The 20613-nt window shown below is 39.1% G+C and overlaps 1 protein-coding gene across 1 annotated transcript in view; it reads left to right on the forward strand.

Annotated features, from left to right (window-relative positions):
• The window catches only part of Cdkal1 (CDK5 regulatory subunit associated protein 1 like 1), a 570376-nt gene that overhangs the window by 172523 nt on the left and 377240 nt on the right, over positions 1–20613 (forward strand). The window contains 1 exon segment of the mRNA XM_052727871.1: positions 13900–14020. Within this exon segment, the coding sequence (XP_052583831.1) occupies positions 13900–14020 (121 nt within the window).

Consider the following 20613-nt stretch of genomic DNA (forward strand, 5'->3'; position numbering starts at 1 on the left):
GCCACAGCCACCCTCCTGTCTCTGCTTTTCTCCCAGGGCTAGGATTAGAGGCTTAAGCTGCTACGCCTGGCTTTTTATATGGGTGCTAGTGATTCAAACTCAGACCCTCATACATGTGCAGCAGATTCTCTTACTCCCTGAGCCATCTCCCCAGCCCCATGGGCTCGGTCTTCAAAGTTACATTTGGCTCACCAGTTCCCAAAGTTACGTGTTATACTCCTGTTGTGTTCTAGCAGCTAGCTCTGCTTCCATGGTTGGGTGTGTTAACTTTAGGATGGTAGCTGTGAGCAGGAGAAACAGTAATGTTTTATATTGTGACATGGATGCTTTATACACGGACAGAAGCATCTATCACTTACTGTTTCAAATACCACAACTTTGTAGCTCTTTAACAGATTTCTAAATTAGGAAGCTCTGTCCTAGCAAGGCAGATGGTGGTCTGAGAGGCTTACCTGCTCTTCTTTCAGGACTGTTTTGACTGTTGACAGTTTGGATGGGCACTTGAGTTAAATTGCAGAAAATTGATACCCTACATATCTTCTTCCCTTGTCATAAAAGGCATCTCTGCTTACAGAAGTAGCAATTAAGATGTAAGATCAATGTGTGTTGTAATTCACTTACAGAAGGCGTTTCTGTGAGAGTAAGAGGACATGTTGCTTAGGTGTATACTCTTTGTTGTAGCAGTTTGTCGATTAATCTAACTTTAATTATTATGATCTAAGCCTACAATAGTATGCAATGGAGGCAGAGTGTCAATGAGAACCTCCCGTCTAGCAATGCTTTCATTTTCCTTGTGAAGTTCTTTCTTGTCCACACATCAGTTCCACTCTTTACTGTGGTAGGGCAGGCACATTTGTCTGTGCATTATGATTCTGGACATAAAATAATCTTCAGGTTTGCAGAGCCTTAACCTGTCTTCTCTGATCTTATCATAGCCTCTTCCCAACCTACCTGCCTACCCAGAAAGGTTTTATTTTTAATTAAATCATTTAATTCTTATTAAGTGGTATGATTTTTATTTATTCTTTGAGAGTATCATGCAAGCAATGTGTTTTGGTCATGTTTATCCATCTCTACTCAAACTCTTCATAGTTTTCCCTTGCAACACCCTCCCAGCTTCAAGTTTTTTTTTTTTTTTTTTTTTTTTTTTAACTACCTACAGAGTCTAATAGTGCTGTCTATATACTCATTAACACGAGACTACCCACTGGAGCATGGTCAACCTACCTGACCACATCCCTAAAGAACACTGACTGTCCCCTAGCAACCATTCACTGTCAGTATCCTCATGTGCTCTTCCATGCAAGCTGGAATACTGACTGGATTGTTCCTATCAGGTCTTGTGTAGGTTGCCACGGCTGCTGGGAGTTCATCAGCCCTGTGGTGTCCAGAAGAGGCTATCTTGCATCAGTCCTTCCTGGCCACTTGCCCTTACAGTCATTTTACCCTGTATTCCTGAACGTTTTCTGAGCTTTGGGAGGAGAAGTTGTAATATAGATGTCTCATTTATGACTAAGCACTCCACAGACACTTGTTCTCTCCACTTGGGGCAGTCGTGAGTCTCTGTATAAATTGTCATCCACTCCACTAAGATGCTTCTCTGATTGACCTTGAAAGCTCCCCAGTCTATGGCTATAGACATACCTATTCAAAGGGCAGTTTGATACTATATCCTATAAGAAAATAATAGTGAGAGTTTCATCCCCAGTGCCTATGGACTGCCCAGCCATGGGTCCTTGGCCACATATGCCAGGCATGAGCTTCTTCCTTTGGAGTAGGCATTCAATTCAGTCAGAAAGTGGTTGGTTATCCCCATCACATTTGTTCCAGAGGATTTGATGCCCTCACACAGACATACACGAAATTTAAAAATAAATTAAAAAAATAAAATGAATTTTAAAACAAACAACACCACAAAAAAATCCTGTTGCTGCCATTTATCCCCAGCAGCCTGCATAGCACCTTCTGGAACCACGAAAGCTAGTCATGGGGAGAAAGCTTCTAGGTCAGTACCAGCTTGATTTCTCCAAATCCTATGACCAAAGAGTATGGAGTCCTCAGCAACCAGGTCTTATCACCAAGTTCTGGTGGGTAACCAAGAGTTTTACCTTGAGGTCTAGAAACTATTGTGCTGAGAGACCACAAGCTGTCTTCCTCAATGTTGGGTTATGCTTTGAGTTCTTTAATTTCGGTGTATTAAGGAAAAGATATTTCTAATAAATGTAAGTGTGTTTCTGTGTTTGGGAATATGCATGGTGCCCCAGGAAGTCAGAGCTGTGGATCCAGTTGGAGCTGGAGTTATAAGCAGTTGTCAGCCACCTGATGCATGTTCTGGGAACTGGATTCAGATTGCCTGCCAGGATGATAAGCACTCTTAACTGCTGAGCCATCTCTCCAGCCCCATCTTACCCTAAGTGCGTTACTCTAGTTACTATTAAGTTCTCCCTTCTTGAGGAACACACTGTCTGTCTTAGTGACTGAGTGAGAGCTTGAGTTGTCAAGCCAGTTTTAATGTTAAATATTCTCTTCCAGCCTCAACTTGTGAAGAAGCTGCTGCGTCTGTTGAACTCATTTTATTTTTCGATGCTCAAGATGAAAATATTGGAAGGGAGGGTCATACTTTGGTTGTGGATATCTGAAAGTGCTCCTCTCCATCAAAAGTGTTACATATGAGGAATTGCATTGAATGGAGTAGAGAAAAACTTGAACTATTCTCTGCCCTCTGCCCCCTGTGTCACTTCGGGTTGCTTTCCTAGGAATTTTTCCAGTAGATTGACCCAGACCATAGCATTCAGACCTGCCTTCTCAGTGTGAGTCTAATAGCTCTATATTTGTGCCAAGTCAGCAGTCAGCAAGAGAGCAAGAAATCATGGCAGGAGCCCTCATTGTTGGTGGTAAGCTGGGTGGTCACATAGCAAGGAAACAATGGCCTGACCTCTAAAATTAGGTGGGTTGAATGAAGTTTTGAAGGAAAGTGTTGGCTGTGGGCTGTTTTACAGAGCCTTTAGAAACAAAGAAATGAAAGACAAAATATACAGAAGGAGTCCCAGTTGCCAGATTGTTGATATTTTTGTAACATGTAATGACTCTCCAAGGTAATGTGTGACAATGAGAAGAGGGAAGAGGTTGGTGCATAGTACCACAGCTTAGTCAATAACTAATAAACGCATGTTTTCAGGCTTAACATGTTTCTAACATTCTTTTACTGTGTGTGTTGGCTTGTGAATGACCTTGCTGACTGGCTTCCTAATCAGACACCTGGGTGGCCTTCTTTCATAAAGGCCTTTAGAACTGTGTGGTTTAGTCAGATTTTGCTTTTGATCCACAGACAACACTGAATATTGATGCAACTTGTATAGTGACTTTTGCACAGATCAGGTAGGATGGCTTGGCTTTTCTTGACCCAGGTTTAGTGTTAACAGTTTGAAATTACTGTATAGCAGTGAATCATAAGCAGCTACCTTTTTGGATTCAAAATTCACTAATATGTAATAAAATCATTTCATGAAAGTTTTCAGTGGACTAGCTGCAATGTAAATCCAGCATGGAATCAGGGGTTTGAAGTTGGTTTATAAATAGCTGTTGAAAGGTTTTAGGGATTATAATTGAATTTAGTTTTTACAGTGTTGAGTTTTAAGTGATATTTAAAAGTATTAGCTTAGAGAGGTGTTTATTAAAGATGGTTAATTATCTATTGAGCTATATCTGATCATTATATAGAGACATGAAGTGGGAGTGTATTTAAAATGGAAAGGAGAGGACCCTGGAAGCTTACTGCTTTTGTGGATTCCATCCCACACGTGACGTTTCTTCTCTTTCTTCCCTGTATCACAGTGGCATGTCCTTGTTTGCATCTTGTCCCACTCTTACCAGTTTCCCTGCAGGAAGAGTGTTAGGAATCATCCTTGTCACCCCGAGCATTGTTCTTAATATCCCTTTCTCCATTTCTTTAACATGGACTTGATAAAAAAAAAAAAAACAAACAACTGCATATTTTGTTCTCCATTTCTCTTAAACTCTATTGTCTTGATTTCATTTTCTCTAGTCAGAAAGGTAATAAAATCCATGTCAACCTGTCCCCATTTTGTTTTAGTTTTAATTTCTTTCCTTGCCTGGCATTATGGATGGATTCCACTTTTTAAGACGGAGTCTTATGACTTTGCCCAGGCAAGCCTTGGTAATCCTTCTGCTATAGCCTCCTGAGGTATCAAGGGTCACAGGCCCATGCCACCAGGCCATGCTAGCAGTCATTCATTTTCTATCACTGTGCTAGACAGTGGCTAACGAGGAAGGGTCAAGCCAGGGTGCAGCGTGTGAGTGTTTAATTGTAGTCTCCGCTTCCTGGTCCTTTTGTGAATATTACATGTTCATTTTTATGATGAGTTTGCTCCAAGCATCTGCCCCTCCATCTCCACTCCCTCAGCACGTTTCTCTGATCTCCCTTGTTTCCTCTCAAAGTCATAACTTGTTTATGGCATCTCCTTCATGTTATTCTTTATATTTTCTGTTTGCTTCAGAAGGCAACAATATTGATAGCTGCACATGAAACCAGAAATAATTTGTAATGTGTGTATTCTGACTATGACCTGTGGATTAATGAATATTTTGAAATGATTTCCTTTGAAACAGGATGTTAAAGAGAGATAATGTATCACACATAATAGTTTTATTTTGTTAGTCTATTTTAAAGGAAATTATGTTGTTTCCTTCCTTTTGTCTTTGTCTGTATATAACAAGCAGCCTTTATATTTCCTATTTTGTCTTCGGTGCACTAAACTCCAACTACCCTATTGTTATGTGTGACACTTTTTAACGAGTCATTGGATTAGAAAATAACTCTTTATGTCATTGCATGTAGATGTGTTTCTCTATTTACATGCAGATAGTGAAGATGAATAATTTATTGAATGTTATTAGAGCAGGTTGCATATTACAGTAGGACATGAGGAAATTTGCCTGGGGCTCGTATGAAAATGGTTCTGCTTTTGCACAGTCATTCTTGACCTTTTAGACTCTCTCAGAGAACTGTTGTGTTATCCCACCAATCTCACTTCTTTATCTTCAGCTCTTGGACATTGCAAGTCCAAGTTTATTGGCCTTTGACCTCTGACACTCCTATCATCTGCATACTGGGCTCTTCTCATTTGCCTTTATCCTGATAATTACATCCTCAGTTTTCTTTGCTCTGAAGCCTTCTGATGTAGACTGAGCTTTGCTATTGGCTGATGTGTTTATCTAAATTATTCTATTATTAATAAAAACTCGGGAGTCAGAAATTGAGATAAAAACCCAATGAATCCAAAGAGCGAGAGTGGAGTGATCAGCTGACCCTACTTTCTAAAATTCCCAGAGTAAAACCCTGCAAATCTCTAAATCCCTCCATAATACTTTCTGTGTATCTTTCTATCACACTCTGTGGGTCCTCCAACATCTTTATGGCTATTTCTGGTAAGCTAAATGTTGGCTCTGACCTCTGATTCAAGGTTTAACTTTATTGTCAGTCTCAGAGTATTAGTGTAAACAAATCTCCCACAACATTTCTCCTTTTTTTCTACAAATTAAAAGGAAAAGTTTTAACTCTTACAGTAATACTATATACAATAAGAACAATTGTTGCTAGAGTTTTCCTGCCTGGCCCACAGTCAGGATAAATCTCTCTCACCTGCCAGCCCTACAGCCGCTCAAACCCGACCAAGTAAACACAGAGACTTATATTGGTTACAAACTGTATGGCCGTGGCAGGCTTCTTGCTAACTGTTCTTACAGCTTAAATTAATCCATTTCTATTAATCTATACCTTGCCACGTGGCTTGTGGCTTACCGGTACTTTACATCTTCCTTGTCCTGATGGCAGCTGGCAGTGTCTCTCTGACTCAGCCTTCCACTTCCCAGCTTTATTCTCCTCCTTGTCCCGCCTACACTTCCTGCCTAGCCAATGGCCAATCAGTGTTTTATTTATTGACTAATTAGCAACACATTTGCCATATAGAACATTCCACAGCACTTCCCCCATTTTTTTTTTCAAAAAGGAAGGTTTTAACCTTAACAAAGTAAAATTACATATAATTTGGGAATTTGGGCGTAGCTTCTCTTACTACTTCCTGCTGGAGGGGGGCGCTGTATCTTATGGGGACATAAAGAAAATTTTAGGATTATGGAATAGTCCATGAGGGTTTATCGTCTGAGCCAGTTGCCTTGAAACCATTCCGGATGTTGGGTCATCTGGGCCATGGTGTCATCGGAGACCTTTCAGGGGGTCTTGGCTGGTCAAACCTGATGTATCTTAATCTTGAACAAATCCATAGCTTCTGGCTTTCTGTGGAAACAAAAGCAGAGTCTCCTTTCCAAAGCAACATATCCTTATATCCAAATTTTGAAGTCAAGGTACCTTTAAAATATACATTTTGGCATAACGCAACAGCTTTTACAATCAAATGTTTTTCTGCAGTTAAAAGTCCCAAAGACAACACAATGCAGATTCTCTGTGTAATATCCATTTTTATGTGGCTTATTTTTTATACTACCTTTACTGTCTCTTTAAAGACTTTATTTTTTAAAACTATGTATTTGTTTCTATAACTCTATATATCACCTTTTTTGTCTCTTTCAAGCCTACGTATCTTTTACACACATTGTAAACTATTACATCTGAATCTGTCTTATTGTGAATCTATTGCCTTAAACTGCAGCAGCTGTGGCTGCTGGCTCCGCCCACCTCAGCTTCCCAACATGGCAGTGGTTTACCACCAGCTCTGGGAGCTATCATGGGTCTATGCTTTTAGCCAAACAATTATCAGATATTGTCTAAAAAGGGAAGGTTTTAAACTTAACACAGTAAAACTATATACAGCAAGAATAATTATCAAGTAAGAATTATATTCATAATGCCCAGTCCATTTGTGTTTGGCAAATTCAGAGAAAATGCTCCACTTTCTATCCTATCTTGGTAAGTCCAAAGTTTTGTACAAAATTCCCTTCTTTCCTACCTTGTATTGTGAACACAAAACTCTTTTGAGACCTCAAAACATTTTCTTAGATAAACAACTTAAGCTTTTATGTCTCTCAACCTTATACACTTTACACCTCTTTTGTGAGTTTCTTTTCTTAATTAGGTAACAAGGAAAACTGTAATTATAGCTATCTAATCTTCAACCGCATCAGATACCTGAGTAAACAGGAAGTGTAGAGCAAACAACTTCAAAAACTATAGAAACGGCAGAGACATCTATCTGCCCAGATAGCCATCTAATTTCCTCTTCAATGTTCTGTCATTCATCTTCAACCTACGAGCCTAGAATATCTGACAGACTTTTCTGTGAAACAGGAATTTTAAAGGACTGTCCTATTTTGTCTTTTCAAAGTTTGACAGTCACCTTCTTTTGTGTCCTGCTTGTCCAATTTGGACAGTATACTGTCAGCAATTGAGGCAAGACCAATCTCTTACTGCCCAGTGGCTAACTTTGCCACAATGAAAGCAAACTCCATATGGAGGTTCTTCAATGTCCATCATCCTGTTTTGAAGTAAATTGGTGCTGTCAGGAGCAGACCTGTCTCACTGTCGTGAACAGCCTTATGTTATTTAAAACCTTAAATGCCATGTTCTGTAGGTCTCTGAAGTGTTTGACTCTCTGTCTCATGTCAGAAGAGCCATCTGGTATGGGACAGAAGAAACTAAAATTAAGGGACTATTCTATTGCCACTAACTCATAATCCTTTGGTTTCATTTTGACTCTTTAAAACTTTTCTTAAGGTGTAAATATTATCTCAAAAATTGTAAGATATATATTAAATACATATATTTAAACAGTCATGATATTAATTGTCATATAAAGCGCTAACTAATTGTAGAAATAGGTTTCATCTAGCTATGTAAACTATATCTCTGTTTGGTCTTGAAAACATACCTAATATGGCTACAAATTTGATTTTTAGATGACTAACTACTAACCTACATTTTTAAATTATCCTAAATAGTTTGTAATAATAAACTTTTCAAAGACTAGAAATTTACATTATTAAGTGGGGTATATAGGTACAATACCTTAAACAAGAGTACAAACATATATACAGTATAAAAAATAACCTTAAATTTGTATACATATGCAAAAATATCTTAAGAGTAGAAATATTTATACAATATAGCAAAAATAACCTTAAATTTGTATAAATATACAAAAATCCATACCAGTGTAAAATATTTGAGATTACTAGTTGCTTTTTTAGTTTAAAAGTAGATTTAGTAATCTACCCTTTTATCCTGTCATTCCTATATTTCCCCTGTTTTTTTCAGAATGAGATCCTTAAATCTAATCTCCTTTGTTAGTTTCCTCCCTGACCATGACCAATAATCACTTGCAACAACCCCCCTTAATGATGATAAGCATCCATAACTAACCAACCAAAAACCACCCACCCTACCTCTTGGGAATGTGGGTGTTGTGTTCTTAAAATTACTTCTTCTTGTCTCGGGGTGATGGCATCTTTGGGGAACCCTGAGAAAACTGAAATAATGATCAAGTCGTGAGAGAGCTAGCTGCTGTCCAGTCTCAGTGTGATGGGAAAGTGCAGGGCTTTTCTGAAGTTCTGACTGGAATAGTCTGTGAGGCTGGATCATCTTCGCTAACTCTTTTGAAGTTATCCTGAGCAGTTTGTAGACCATAGTTCATCTCTGGGGGGTGTTTGTCAGTTTAGTGGAGTTACCACAATCTAGGTGGAATTGTCATTGTAGAGCCTCATCATCTTTTTGGAGACCTCAAAGGTATCTGCCAGGCATGGTCTCTGTTCACTGCAGAAAACTTAAACATTTTAAATGTCATATGCAGCAGATCTTAGAGCGGTTAAAGGATCACAATTTGTTAAGTACATCTGGGGTACACAAACTTAGATCCTAGTTACCTGCTTCAGACTAAAACCCAAAAATCTTATAAAGGAGCTAGATGAAGTCTACTTCTACAATTAGTTAATACTCTATATGGCCATTAATATCATGACTGAAAGTTTATATTTATATATATATATATACATACACATATATGTTAAAATTATAAATTTTGAGATAATATTTATACCTTAAGAAAAGTTTTATAGAACCAAAATGAAACCAAAGGATTATGATATTAGTGATACTAGAATAGTCCCTTAATTTTGGTTTTCTTCTGTCCCATTCCTGGTGGCTTTTCTGACATGAGACAGAGATTTTGAGTTTTCCTTTAACAAGCATACTTGGGTTTAGAGAAGGAGAGAGCCACACTCCAACTCCAAAGCCAGCTTTAATTTTTAGTTGAATTGGGACTATAAAAAGACCATTTTCCTTATATGTTTATAGAGAACAGAAACAAACATTTGGGAAATTTTATCCTATTGGAAGTGTGCTATACCATTAAACCAATTTAGTTTTTTTCTTTGGACATTTACTCTAGATGATTCGTCCTTCTTCTTCTGATGTCTCATTTGTCCAGTGGTCTTCAAATTCCTTACTTGGATGCTTTTATTCTCCTGGAATGGCAAAACAAAACCCTGCCCCAACCCTGTCTTTGGGGAGTTCCCCCTTTTGGCTGGTTATATCTGATCAAATGAAAGGTATTTGTTAGTCTTCTAAGTTAGTTTAGATTGAATGGCCATGCTGTCTGATGAACTGTTGCCTCTGGGGCCTTCTGTTTGGATTGTCTGTAGAAAACAACATTGTTTCTAGAAATGCCTTGCCTACATTTTTTTTTTTTCAGATAACCTTGATTACCACAATTAAAACATCTAACCTTTTGATTTTTCTTCAAACTTTTAGAAACCACTCCTCCTATCAAAGTATCCAATATCAGCTATATTTCAGATTCATTCATCTATGGGTGCTGATCTTGCCTATAAGGCCTAATCAATCTCCCTTTTGCATTCCAAATTAGCATTTTAAAAAGCAAACATTCAAGTAATATTTGTCTAGCTTCTGGATCTAACATCATTCTATTTACAGCTGAAGTCAATCTTCTAAAAAATCAGTGAAGACTTCTTTTGGAATTTGTATAATTTTAGTAAAAGACTCAGTCCCCTTTCATGCTTCTTCAACCCTGTCTCAAGCTTTCAAAGCTGCTATACAACATATATACAAAGTATGATCATCAAATCCAAACTGTCTTTGCAAATCAGCATGCTGGTCTTTAGCAAGGATCTGGTCTTGGAAAATATCAATATTTCTAGCCCTGCTTCATTGACCTATGACCTTAGCTTGCTGTCTCCACCATGTTTTTTTACTGTAATTGAGGACCAACTTCCAATATTGATATCGATAAAACTTTTAGTCTTGTGGCATAATTCTGTTCTGAGTTGCCCATGAATTTAACTCTGGTTTCACATAAGGTGAATGCATGCCACATGAAATGACTGCTTCTTTAAATGTCTTCAAATATAAAACTTCTGTAGGATCTAGTTAACTTCTGCATAGCGTTAAGGGTGCCTATCTTCTTGTGGCCAGTCATATATGGTTATTGGATAAACTAAGGTTGGTTTTCTAATAATTTTGGGCTGTTTCCTCTTCATGCAATGGTGTGGTTAGTTCTCTAAATTCCTCTGTCTGAGTGTGAATATTTTTCTTAGTTTCATTGGTAGGTCTTTCTAAGACTTGTATCTTATCAGTAAACTTTTCATATTTGGCACCAATGTTCACCCACTTTTTAAAGGATGAAATATGAGTTACCAGACTGATAATAATTATAACTGACATTATGCCAATCCCAGCTAAGTTGATTATCCCTTCATTTAATTTCCCATTTTCAAGCCATACATTATGGAAGTATACCGGTGCTAACTCCTTGTATTATAATATTGTTCCCCATTCTTAAAGTGGGAAAGACTTTTTTTCTTTAAGTAAAACCTGCCCCCCACCGCCCTTAAGAATTCCCAGATGTCTCTCCAGATCTGCTGCTGCTGACAGCCTAGGCAGAGCTGTGGGAGAACAGGCAGCTGCAGTACTAAGCAGTACTCTTTTGTGGTCCTGTGCAGCAGCTCTGTGCAGTGTTTTGGGCCCAGCTGCCTGAGGTGTTTGGGGTGAGAGGTGGGGCAGTGGCCTGAGGCTGCTATAGAGAGACTGCATTGGGAAAAGCCTGAGACTTGTGGGGAGGGGGAAAGCAGCTGCAGTGTTGGTAGAGAGGTGGCAGCCTTGTTGCCGTCTTGTGATCTAATTAATGCCCCACATTGGATGTCAGGTAATGTGTTTATCTGAATTATTCTGTTATTAATAAAAACTCAGGAGTCAGAAATTGAGATTAAAAACCTGATGAATCCAAAGAGTGACAGAGGAATCATCAGGTGATCCTACTCTCCACTTCTCCCAGATCAAAATGCTTGCAAATCTCTAAATCCCTCCCTACTACTTCCTGTGCATCTCTTTATCTATCTACCTGCGGCTTCCAACATCTCTGTGGCTAGTTCTGGTCAGCTAAGTGTTGAATTTGTCCTCTGATTCAAGCTTTAACTTTATTGCTAGTCATGGAATGTCAACGCAAACAAATTTTCTGCAGCAATTGACTTCCCATGTAGTTGTTGAGCCTCTATAGTCAAGTGATCTAGTTTCCTTAATAAATCCTATTTATCTCTTTATGCATCAGTTCTGGGTCTCTGTAGCACCCTGAGTAAAAGAACTTTAAGGACCTGTTTTATACATGTCTGTCATACACTAACAAATGTATTGTGGGAGTTGCAGAAGAATAGATAGAAAAAAATGACACAGAAAAAATTAAAAGAAAAAAACAAAAAACGAAATGAAATCATCCTAGGTGAATATAACTTTATGAGTCCAAAGAGCTCCCATATAGGGTACTGTAGAAATCCATACCTGGACCCCTAATGAAGTGAGATCTGGGAAGCATAAGAGAAGAAGTGACTTATTATGTTCTTAGGAACAGTAAGATAAATAGTTGACATCTAACCGTGAACAGTATAAACACCACAGACAATTGATAGCCAGCATACAGAGACATCAGCAGTTTTATATCTAGCACAAGTATCTTCTACAAATGAAGCAAAAATAACAATGTTATCAAAAATGTTATAAAAAAAAAACAACTAAAGAGAGTTGGTCAAGAGGAAAAGAAGTGGAACTACATGATAAGATGAATTCCAAGGAGCATTAGGAAGTGTCAGAAGTAGTATGTTGGTAGGCAAATATAAGCCATGCTATAAATATGTATTTTTGTTTAAAATAATAATTGTAGCACTCCCCTTTCGGCTTTGTATAACTATTTGTGTTAATATGTGTGACAAGAATAGCTGTGGACGAATAAGGCAAAGAAAAGGCAGAGAGACCACTGAGTATTATTGTGGAAAGGTCAACATAGGCCCTCACTACAGAAAAAATAGGGTATATTCTTGACCTAAATTTAAGAGCTCAAACAATACAATAGAAGCAAAAAGAAAGAATACCTTTGTACCCCTAGGACAGACAATGAGATCTTAAAAATAACCAAGACATGATCCATGAAGGTAATAGTTGATAATTTGAAGTTTTTTAAACTAGCCAACATTTTTTTTTTCTGAAAACCACCATCATGAAAGTTAAAATATAATGTACAGAATGAGAGAAAATATTTAATAATCTCATGTCTGATGAAATTGGGAATATAAATTGGTCATCTCTTTGCAAAGCATTATTTCTTAAATGGTAAAATATAAATTCACTAAATGATTCAGCAATTTCTTTATTAGGACTCTAAGAGAAGTGAAAGCATGGGTGTATAAAGGTTTCTGTGCAGATGTTCTTAGAAGTGTTACTATACCAGATGTTGGAAATGAGGTGGATGCCTGTCTTCTGGCCATGACCTAATGACATATGCTGCGTGGGGCATGGGAACAGATGGGCTAAGCTAAAACTCAAAGGAGTTTCGAGTGTTGATGGAAACATTCCCAAACTGTGTTATTGTCATGATTACAAAACTGAAGATATTTATTTAAAATCATCCAGTTTTGTTTTCACAGTGGACAACTTTTATCGGCTGTAGTATAGTCACTGATAAAATTATAAAACAGTATGTCACAGTAGAAATGTATTTGAAATCATTGCTGTGCACAGCCAAGATGGATGGTTTTATAGGATATATCACATGGTGCAGTCATAAACACAGCATGTTCCGAGTGCAAAGAAGCAACACTATATGGTAAAATTGTGACTAGAAGCTGAGGGGATGTGCCCATTCTTTCCTCTGTGTTTTCTACATGTCTGAAATTACTTCAAAGTTTTCAATACTCAAAACATTTTTAATGGAAATTATATTCTGGTTGTATTTTGTTCAAATAACCTTGAAAGATTTTGTTTAAAATACCTAGTCCTCGTCCTAGGTTTTATGATTGTGTGTGTGTGTGTGTGTGTGTGTGTGTGTGTGTGTGTGTGTGTGTGTGTATCATGAAAGTGTGAGTGAAGCTAGGAGGGAAAGTGGAGGATAGGAGTGGGTGACTAGAAAACACCAGCCCAGGTAAGTGTTGAGTGCCGTTTCATCAAGCATTAGTTACCATCCTTATGTCTAACTGTTGTCAGAAAACAACAGACAGGCCTAATATATAAGCCCCTTCTGTTGCATTAGAGTATCTGGTCAGTGTAGGGAGCGTATTCACCCTTATGAGATTATTTAAGGACATCGATCCTTTCTCAAATGTGATCTGTAAATGTGCACATACTGTGAGCCAAGCATTGGAAAGTATAGTCAGTCCTTGGAACACAGTGCTTTTCTCCTTTTTTTGTTTTGTTTCTTTAACTGTATTTCTTGTGTTCAAATGATCACATCTTCTTAGGATGTTTTTTCCCCCTGGTCTCCTATAAGAGAATAAAATCAAATACAATCCTGAACATATATATTGAAAATGGTAAATGACAGTGGATTTGTGTGGTGTGCTAATATGTATCTTGTGCTTAATTTGAAGGTCACTCAGTGAGGCTCCTGGGCCAGAAGAAAGACAATGGGAAGCGGTTGGGGGGAGCGAGACTGGATTTGCCAAAGATCAGGAAGAATCCACTGATAGAAATCATTTCAATCAACACAGGGTGAGTATCTCTCAGAGTTGCTATTGACAATATGGACTCTGTGAGTTCATGGGGTGGCGGGGGCCTGGGGGAGAGAAAAATCACAAGAAAATGCTAAAGCTCTTGAGTATAGTCTCTTCTAAGGTGTATCTTGTCTTTAAATTACATGGGTGTTTGAGGCAGGATTTTATATCTTTGACTGATACGATTTTTCTCATTTTAGGCAATAAACATGGATTTCATTTCCCTATGTGTTACTCTTGTTAATCTTGAAAATATAAAACAATCTCATGTCATAGCTCATGCCTGGAATCCCAGGCTGAGTCAGTAGGATCTGGAGATTAAAACCAGTCTGTACCATATAGTGAGCTCTAGGTCAGTGTGAGTGAGAGCCAGCCTCAACCCCTCACCATCTTTCTTTACTGAAAAACAGAGCAAAAGAGATGGTATAGTCACAGGAATGGCTGGTTACTCAGCATCTCTGATTGCGTGTACATGATTCTGGTAGAGAAAGATTGAAATACTATGTTTGATCATTAGCTATCTGGACTGTGTATTTTAAAACATGATTCTTTATTTATGTATTTTTTTTCTTTATGGTTACTTTGTTTGCATATACATCTATCTGAACAGCAGAAGAGGGTACCAGACAGATGTGAGCTGCCATGTGGGTGCTGGGAATTGAACTCAGGACCTTTGGAAGAGCAGTGAGTGCTCTTAATCATTGAGCCATCTCTCCAGCCCTAAAACATTATTCTTAAAACAACCTGTGACTGAATATTAAATGCTCTTTGAGTTGCCACGCCTTGGTCTAACTCCCTCTCAAGCTACCACCCTGTTTTCTACTTATTCATGCCTTGTTCACACTTCTTGGGCTTTGTTTCTTTAAATTAGACTCCTGGGAAAGTAGAGGGCATACGTTCCTTAGCCCCAAGAGTTCCTCCCCACCCCAGAGGTCAGCTGTTGGCGGACTTTTTCTTCCTTCTGTTCCCATTGCAGCTGTCCCTCTGTCTCTGTGTTGTAGCTAGCTCCCAGGAGCCTGCAGTCCTGCTCCATGTTGTCCACCATGTCACCAGCCGTGTCCTTAGTCTTTCCTTTGTCTGGCTCACCCTTCACACTGCTGCTGTAGTTCACAGGAGGTAGAAGAGGTCTCCTTGGTTTCCGTTAACATCCCTCTGGGGTGCCATTTAACCAACTGGGGGATCTTTTGTGGAACAAACTTCTGGCTTTCAGTATTGAGGGTGCAGAAGCTCAGTCTCAGAATCCAGAGGTTAAGCGGCATTTAGCAGCAGTGACTGCCTGACCCTATTATCACTATAAGGCTGTCTGCAGTTTCCTTCACCTCAGCTGTTCTTTACCTTTTCCTCGGGCGTCAGAATGCTGCTGCCGCACCCCCCCCCCCCCTCCCCGTGGGTGTGTGGGTGTGTGGGTGTGTGTGGGTGTGTGGGTGTGCACATGCACACTGTTCTACTCACTCAGGAGCTGTCTACCTTGTATTTTGAGACATGCTTTCTCATTTGGCCAAGTAGTTTGGGATCTGCTCATCTTTGACTCCTCAAAGTTGGGATTACAATTGCACACCATTGTGCCTGGAATTTTTATTTGTGTTCTAGAGATCATACTGTGGTATTTGTGCTCACAAGGCAGGAACTTCACCACTGAGCTATCTCCCTAGCCCTCAATAACTGTTGGTTAGTAATGAATTCATGTTTGTGTGTGTAGAGGTCAGAGATCAGTGCTGGCTATCTGCTTCCTCAGTCGCTTTTCTCCTTACTTTTTGAGACAGGATCTGTTATGGAGCCTGGTGCTCAGCAGGTCAGCTCTACTGACTGGCTGGACAGTGAGCTAAGACATCCTTCTGTCTCTCTGACCTCAATGTTGAGGTCACAGGCCTATGCCCCAGGTTTTATGTAGGCATCAGACATGGATCCTCACATTTGCATGGCAAACACTTTACCTATTTAGCTGTTTCTCCAGCCCCTGGTTGTTTTATTTTAAAGTCATTTCGCCATATATTAATTATGAAATTGTTAAATATTTTATATTACAATTTTATTTTAGCTTACAAAAATAGCACTATGCTCAATTTTTTCTCACATGTGATCTGAACTCTTCTTCTATGGACTGAGTTCTGCAATGGGACTGTAATGAATACTGAAGTCAGTGGGTATTTGCTGTAACTTTCACGGTTTTGTCCCTCACATCAGAGAATATAGAATTGACCCTTGGTAGGAAGTAAGCAAGTACATTTTTGATGCTAAATCAATTCTTATTATCTCAGATCGCAATAGGACTTTGTGAGCTGTGACTAGTCATCACTTTGCTGAGTCGCTGGCAGTCTTATCACTTCTCTCACATGAAATCAGCCTCACGAGTGTCATTCCATAGTATCAGCTTGTGGGATCTTTGCTGGGATTTCATTTTTTAACCCTTATTTCCGGTGCAACAAATTGCTTTTTTTAAAACTTGAAAATACTTTCAAATGGTTATGCTTATAATCATTCTCTTTATCAAAGTCCTAAGAATTCAGTGTTTTGTTGCAAATTAAATGTGGTGTTAGACCTTTCATATATGTGATTTATTTTAGGAAGAGAGCCCTCTTTGGATCAAGTTTCATGATAGGGTTTACTAGGTCACCATTTGAATATGAACAGTTGTTTTTCTGTTAATGTTAACTTAAAAATATCAAAGTAGGGCTTGTTACATGGCTCAGCAGGAAAGAGCATAGACTGCTCCTGCAGAGGACTCAAGTTTTCTCCCCAGATCCCATGTGGGGTGGTTCACAGATTCCTGTAGATCCAGCTCCAGGGTATCTGAACCTCCATTCCCTGAGGGCACTTGCATTCCTGTATACACAGATAAACATGCTATACTTTACATAATTTAAAAAACAACGTATCAGAGGAGTGTTTTAGTTGCCAAGGAATAAGTTGACATTTCAGATAATGTTTTTGATAAACTAGAGGGATTGTTAATTTTATAACAGTACATATATAATGGCTTTGCTAAAGGTATTTTAATATTTTACATATGAAGATACAGAAGGAACCTTTTATCTTTAATATTTTGTATCTTTTCTCTGGTAATTTTATCTTCAGTGCTTGTTTCTGTTTGTTATATTAAATATGTGAATTTTAGTTAACTTAAGAGATTATTTACTCTAATTTTTTTCTTGTATTAATTTTTATTTATGAGAATTTCATATATGTATACAATGAAGCACCTTCATTCCTCTTCTCTAATTCCTTCTATCTCTACAACATGATCCCTTCCCAACTTTAAGTCCTCTTTAGTTTTGATAACCTACCAAGTCTAGTCAGTATTGCCTCTTTGTGTATGGATGTGGGGCCGTCCACTAAAGTATGGGATATCTACCATTGGTTACACATTCAGCAACGGATTCTTCCTGCCTCAGCAGCTGTTACCTACATTTAGCTCCTTGGAAAGGGGTGGGATCTGGAGAATACAACCCTATCTGTGCCAGGTATTTGACTGGATCTTGTGCAGGTAACTCTAGCTGGCATGAGCTCATGAGTTCATTGGCCTGGTCAATCCTTGAACTTTACATTTGACAGCACTCCTCACAATCAATTTTCCTCTCATATTCTTTCTGCCTCTTTCTTTGTGACGCTTCCTGAGCCTTTGGCATGGGGCATAGTCGTGGTGGTAAGGGTAGAGTGGGAAAGATATCCTAGTAAGGGCTGAGCACTCAGTCTCTTATTCTTTGACCAGTCATGCATGTCAGAATTAACTGCTACCCACTGGGGAATTAAAAAAAAAAAGCTCCTTTGACAAAATAGAGGGTAGCATAGGTCTATGGGCATAAAGACAGATATATAGAAAGCAATTGGGCAGCATTACCATTTAGCAAAAAATATTAATAGCAGGTTCTACACTAGGGCTCCCAACCCCAGCCACTAGCTTATGACCAAGATTATAGTACCAAGCATGAAATTACCTCCTTTGGAACAGGCTTTAACTCCAATCATAATGCAGTTAGTTCCCTTATAACAGTCATGTTACAGGTGCACCAGTAAGGGAATCTTGTTTGCCCGTTCAGTGTTGGAGCTTGTGGAGTGTAGCTCTAGGTAAGAATATTGATGCTTTTTTTCTCCTCAGAAGCCTGCAGAGCATCTTCTGGCACTATGAAAGCCTAGTATCAGGGCGAAAGCTTGTGACTAAGTTTGAGTTTGATTTCTGTATGTCTTGCAGCCAAAGTGTGTGGCGATGTTTTTAGTAATATGGTCTTTCCACGTGGCTATGGTGGGCCCCCAGGGCAATGGCGGTTGACTGTGTTGTTTTGGAGACTTTTGGGGCTTTCCTGGCCAGTAACGCATAAAGATACGTTCCAGGTCTGGCACTATGATTTCATTACATAACCTAACTTATCCATTCAGTATAGTTCTCTTTAAATGCTTTTATTTTATTTTGTTTTGTTTTTAAATAGTCTTGTTTTTTGAAGTGACATTTTTGACATTAGCAGTCACTTACCCTGGATGACTATTATTTATAGACTGTCCTCCATGTGTCATAGTTTCTGTATAGAATAAGTAAATATGGGTAGGCCCATTCTTGTCTAGTAGGGTGATAAGACAGTACCACGAACATGACCCTGAAAATGCACTGAGGATAAAACTAATGATAATTATTAATGCATATTCAGTGTGCCTCGTGTGCTAGATATAGTTCTATGAAGTGTACATTCTTTCCATTTAATTCTCACAACAACTTTTAAGATACTTCTTGTATAGAAAACAAATCTAAGGTAAATAGAGAGGTCAGTTTGCTTCATATAGTTGTCTCTATAGGGTAGGACTGGGGTGAAGTCTTGCCCTTAATTCTCCTCAGATTCATTTGTGGGTTCAGAGAAATAAGATTTCATGTCTAATACAGTCAGCAGAGACTTCTTTATTAGATGAGAAAGATGAGAAGGGATAAGGGGAGAATGAATTTGGACAACTGCATACAGAGATGTATTTGATTTCACTTGCCAAGCACAGACCTGGTAGCCTTGTGAACCTATTATCTTATGCTTCTGGAGGTGAGAAGTCTAATAGGTCTTACTGGGCCAGTTAGTGCTGGCAGGGCAGTTCTGGAGGCTTCAGAGCCTTGGCGGCCATGCCCTTTCAGACCCTGGAGATTCTCCCTGTTCCTTACGTTTGTAGTTCACTTGACAACATTTACTTCTCTTTTTCTGTCTTCTCTTGTCTCCTTCCCTTCTAACTCCTCTACTTTTAAGTGATGACTCTGGGCCCACTGGAATAACCCAGGGCAATTTGTATTTTAATGTCAGTGCATTGTCAGCTTTAATTTCACTACAGCTTAAATCCCAGCTTGCCTCTCAGTGTTCTGGAGCTTAACATGCACATATGATTGGAGGGACATACCTGCTCAGAACAGGAATCTATGAAGAGCAAGTTACAGGAAGATAGGAAAGCTGAAGTTGCAAGGGCAGCAGGCATGTTGTATGACCTGTGTAAATCTGTTAGTTGTCTGGAGATTCCAGAATATGTTGGAATGCTGAGGCGGATGGTCTTGTGTGCGAAGAATCTGATTGCCCAGGGTGAGAAGTGCAGATCACCTCACTTTCTGGAGATGGAGAGAGATGCTGAAATGTGGAGCGGCTGTGAGATGGTTTTCTTGGCAGCAGTTTGTAATGTGAATTGGTGTGCAAAGATGGAGAGGTGCAGGGATAATGCTCAAAAAGGAAGGTTGGCCAGCCAGGTGTTGGAGGAACACACCTGTAATCTCAGCTGATGGGAGGCTATTATAGGATGATTGCCGTGAGTTCAAGCCAAGCAGGGTTAGACAGTGAGAATCTTTCTCAACAAGAGAGAGGTTGGGGTCTGTGTGTGTAACTCAGTTGGTGGAGTGCTCTCCTGCCATGCCTGAGGCATATATGAACCATTTCTGTACTCTGAAAATGCGAGTCCTGGTTAGAAGTCAGTAGGGTTTGCTATGAGACTGCTTAACTGTGAAGTAAGAGGGAGTCTTTCTTGAATCTGAGCTTGTTCAGAAGCAGAGAAGCAAGGACTAAACACAGTGGCATGGCAGCTGCAAATGGTACCTTGAGCGTTAGTGGATAGTCAGTCTTGCAGAGGAAGGACACTTTTATGTTTTCCGGAAACAGGAGTCAAGGAGGACAGTGGCTGTGAAGCCCCAGTTTTTCCTGTTAGTTTCCTTACTGACTCAGATCAGAGAAAGCAGTTTGAATCTTTCATGTTGAGTTATTGTAAGTAACTGCAATGTCTCTTTTTAAACATTTTTATTCACATGCGTTAATTATATGTAGTAATGGGTATATCAGAAAATGTTTATATATGTGTTTACATATCCACTCCTGCTGCCTTCTCTTCTTCTCCTACTGCCCTCATCATTCCCTTTTCTTTTCCCAACTAGCCCCTTCTACTTTTATGTCTATCTGTGTGTATGTATGACCCCATAAGTTCCATTAGAGTCTTTTACAGGACACAGTGTGTGTGTGTCTGTGTGTCTGTGTATGTCTGTGTGTCTGTGTGTGTATGTGTGTGTTTTGTTCTCAGGAGCACTAGGCACTCCACCTGTTGCAAGCATGATCCTACAAGTATAAAGCCACCATTTTCATCAGAGCAGCT

This window comes from Peromyscus californicus, unplaced genomic scaffold (genome assembly GCF_007827085.1).
Source record: "Peromyscus californicus insignis strain IS unplaced genomic scaffold, ASM782708v3 Scaffold_8__1_contigs__length_139910024, whole genome shotgun sequence".
In the NCBI taxonomy this organism is placed as follows: domain Eukaryota; kingdom Metazoa; phylum Chordata; class Mammalia; order Rodentia; family Cricetidae; genus Peromyscus; species Peromyscus californicus.